The following is a 2,498-nucleotide window of genomic DNA, read 5'->3' as shown; positions in this document are numbered from 1 at the left end:
TGAAAGGCATTCTTTTTTTTTTTTTCTTTTTTTTTTTTCAGGTTAAAACTGAATCGGCCGTGAGCGAAGGAAGAAGTAACAGAGTTTTCAATCCGAGACCTAACGTTTCCACAGAGATATACAAATTTACAGTCTGAGGGTGAGACTTAATTAGTGGAGGGGACACGGACACACACGGGGACCGAAAGTCACGCGTCTTGCGTGGAAATCACGACCCGCGCTTGCCAGCGTCCAGCGGCAGCGGAACCTACGCGGGGCAGGGCGCGGAGGGGAAGAGCAGCACCCAGCTCAGCCGACTCCTCTGCGTGGGTCCTGCGAACCAAGCACGCAGCAGCTCCTCCTTTACCGGGGCCGCACCTCGCCAGGCCTTGCCGTGCGCGGCCCTCCCCCCCCAACGGTGTCATGTCTCCCGCTTATCGGCAGCGGGACTTTCCCAAGCCAAGCTCCCCGCCGGGCGTGTGGAGCGGAAGAAGGGGAAACGCGCGGCCGGAGAGGAGCAGTCGGGGGGCGACGGAGCTCCCAGTGTCTGTCCCAAATAAGTACTTTGGGGGCTGGCTGGCAGGGCGGGTAGCTTGTTTTATTTTATTTTCTTTTGTTTTTTTTTCTCTCTCTCCCCCCCCCCCCCTTTTTCTTCCCTTTCCTCTTTTCCGGCTCGGTTATCTGCACATACCGCATGCAAATACACACAAGCTCGATGAGGTGCGGCTGGCGGGACAAGACCCTCGGCGGCAGGGGACGCGCAACAGGTCGGCGGTAGCCCCGGCGCTTCCCGCGGTCCCGTTCGCGGCTCGTCCACCTCCCGGCTGCTCGTATGCACCGGTACCCACCGCCGTGGGCGCCGGGGCTCTGCGCGGGCATCCCCCGGCCGCGGGTCATAGGGCCGCGGCATAGGCTGCAGGGTAAGGGTCCAGCTGGGGCTTGCCCATGCCCGGGAGGAGGATGTAGGCGAGCGGCGGCTGCAGCCCCGGACCGGGCCAAGCGCTGCAGTTGCAGGGGATCATGTAGCCCGGGTTACCGGGCGACGGGTGCGAGTGCGTGTGCCCCCCGGCGGCGGCCGCGGCGGCCGCGGCGGCGGCCGCGGCCCCGTGGAAAGCGCCTGCCCCGCCGGCGCCGGGGTAGCCCAGCGAGGAAGCGTAGGGCAGCCCAGAGCCCGAGGAAGAGGAGGAAGAGGAGATCTCGGCCATTTTGGAGCCCAGGTCCAGGAGGGAGTAGGGGCTGCTGGCGGCGGCCGCGGCGGCAGCAGCTGCAGCAGCGGCGGCCGACTGGGGGAAGAAGACGCGAGCAGCTGCGGCGGCGGCAGCGGCTGCCGCCTTCTCGGGATTGGCAAGCAGCGACTCGGGCACGAGCCCACCAGCCGCGCCGCCGTGCAGCCCGCCCGCCTTCAGTCCGTGCGGGTGCTCGTGGTCCGCCACGCCGCCCAGCCCGTAGGGCACCGGGAAGGCGAACTTGTCCTTCTTAAGCAGCGTCTTGGGCTTCCGCCGGGGCCGGTACTTGTAGTCGGGGTGCTCCTTCATGTGCATGGCCCGAAGCCGCTTGGCCTCGTCGATGAAGGGCCGCTTCTCCGACTCGGTCAGCAGCTTCCACTCGGCGCCCAGGCGCTTACTGATCTCCGAGTTGTGCATCTTGGGGTTCTCCTGGGCCATCTTTCGCCGCTGCGCCCGCGACCACACCATGAAGGCGTTCATCGGTCTCTTGACGTGATCCACTGGCTTGGACATGGTGTCCCCTCCGCCCCGCGCCGGCGGCCCCCTCCTCCGAGCGCCTCTTCCGCCTCCTCCTCCTCCTCCTCGGTCTCGCTGCGCACAGCTCCTCCAGAAACAATCTCGGCAAGTGCCCCGGCACGGCGGTCGCGGATCCGGCGGGTGTGCGGCGGCGGTCCCCGGTGGTCCCGCTGCGGGCGCGGGACACCGCCGAGTGGCAACGGCTCCCCGTCAGGGCACTGCTGCGGGCGGGACGGGCGGCGCTCCCAGCCTGGGCCGCGGAGCCTCTCCCCGCGCCGCCGATCTCCAGGCCAGGGCTCTTCCTTGGTAGCAGCGTCCGGAGTCCCGAGTGGACCTCAGAGAAGTCTCGACGGCGAGGGCGGGAGCCGGCGGCAAGCGAGAGACGCCGGGGTCCGCACTCCTGTGCGAGGGCGGTGCTCCTCGACTGTCGCCGGTACAGCAGCAAGCCCCGGACGGGGCAGCGGTCAGAGCCCGCCCTGTGCCATCGCCGTCCGCGGAGCTCTGGGGACTGCCCGCCGCGGAGTGGTGCGGTGCGGTGCGGGGCAGGGCGGGACTGTGTCCGCGGCGGCTGGGTAGCTGAGGTGAGGCCCCGGGGGTGCGGGCCGCCCCGCTCACAGCCTCCCCGCTCCAGCCGCAGGGGCGCGGCGATCCGCCCGCTCCTCGCACATACTCGCCGGGCGCCGGTCGCAAGCGGCCGCCGGGCTCTGCGGCCTCCTGGTTCCCGCCGGCGGACAAACTTCGCTAAGTTTCGGGCAGGCTGCGGGGCGCTCCGCCTGC

General features: G+C 68.7%; 1 protein-coding gene across 1 annotated transcript; it reads right to left on the bottom strand.

Annotated features, from left to right (window-relative positions):
• Positions 1-636: 636 nt before the first annotated feature.
• On the bottom strand, positions 637-1,735 carry SOX21 (SRY-box transcription factor 21). The gene has a single exon (XM_061476267.1). It carries the CDS (start codon positions 1,716-1,718, stop codon positions 873-875), a length of 846 nt encoding a protein of 281 aa, XP_061332251.1. The 5' UTR covers positions 1,719-1,735; the 3' UTR covers positions 637-872.
• Between the last annotated feature and the right edge of the window lie 763 nt (positions 1,736-2,498).

This window comes from Pezoporus flaviventris, unplaced genomic scaffold (genome assembly GCF_033815535.1).
Source record: "Pezoporus flaviventris isolate CSIRO_AGI_PZ_B2104156 unplaced genomic scaffold, CSIRO_AGI_Pfla_v1 ptg000095l, whole genome shotgun sequence".
NCBI lineage: Eukaryota > Metazoa > Chordata > Aves > Psittaciformes > Psittacidae > Pezoporus > Pezoporus flaviventris.
This window is presented reverse-complemented; position numbering and strand designations above follow the sequence as displayed.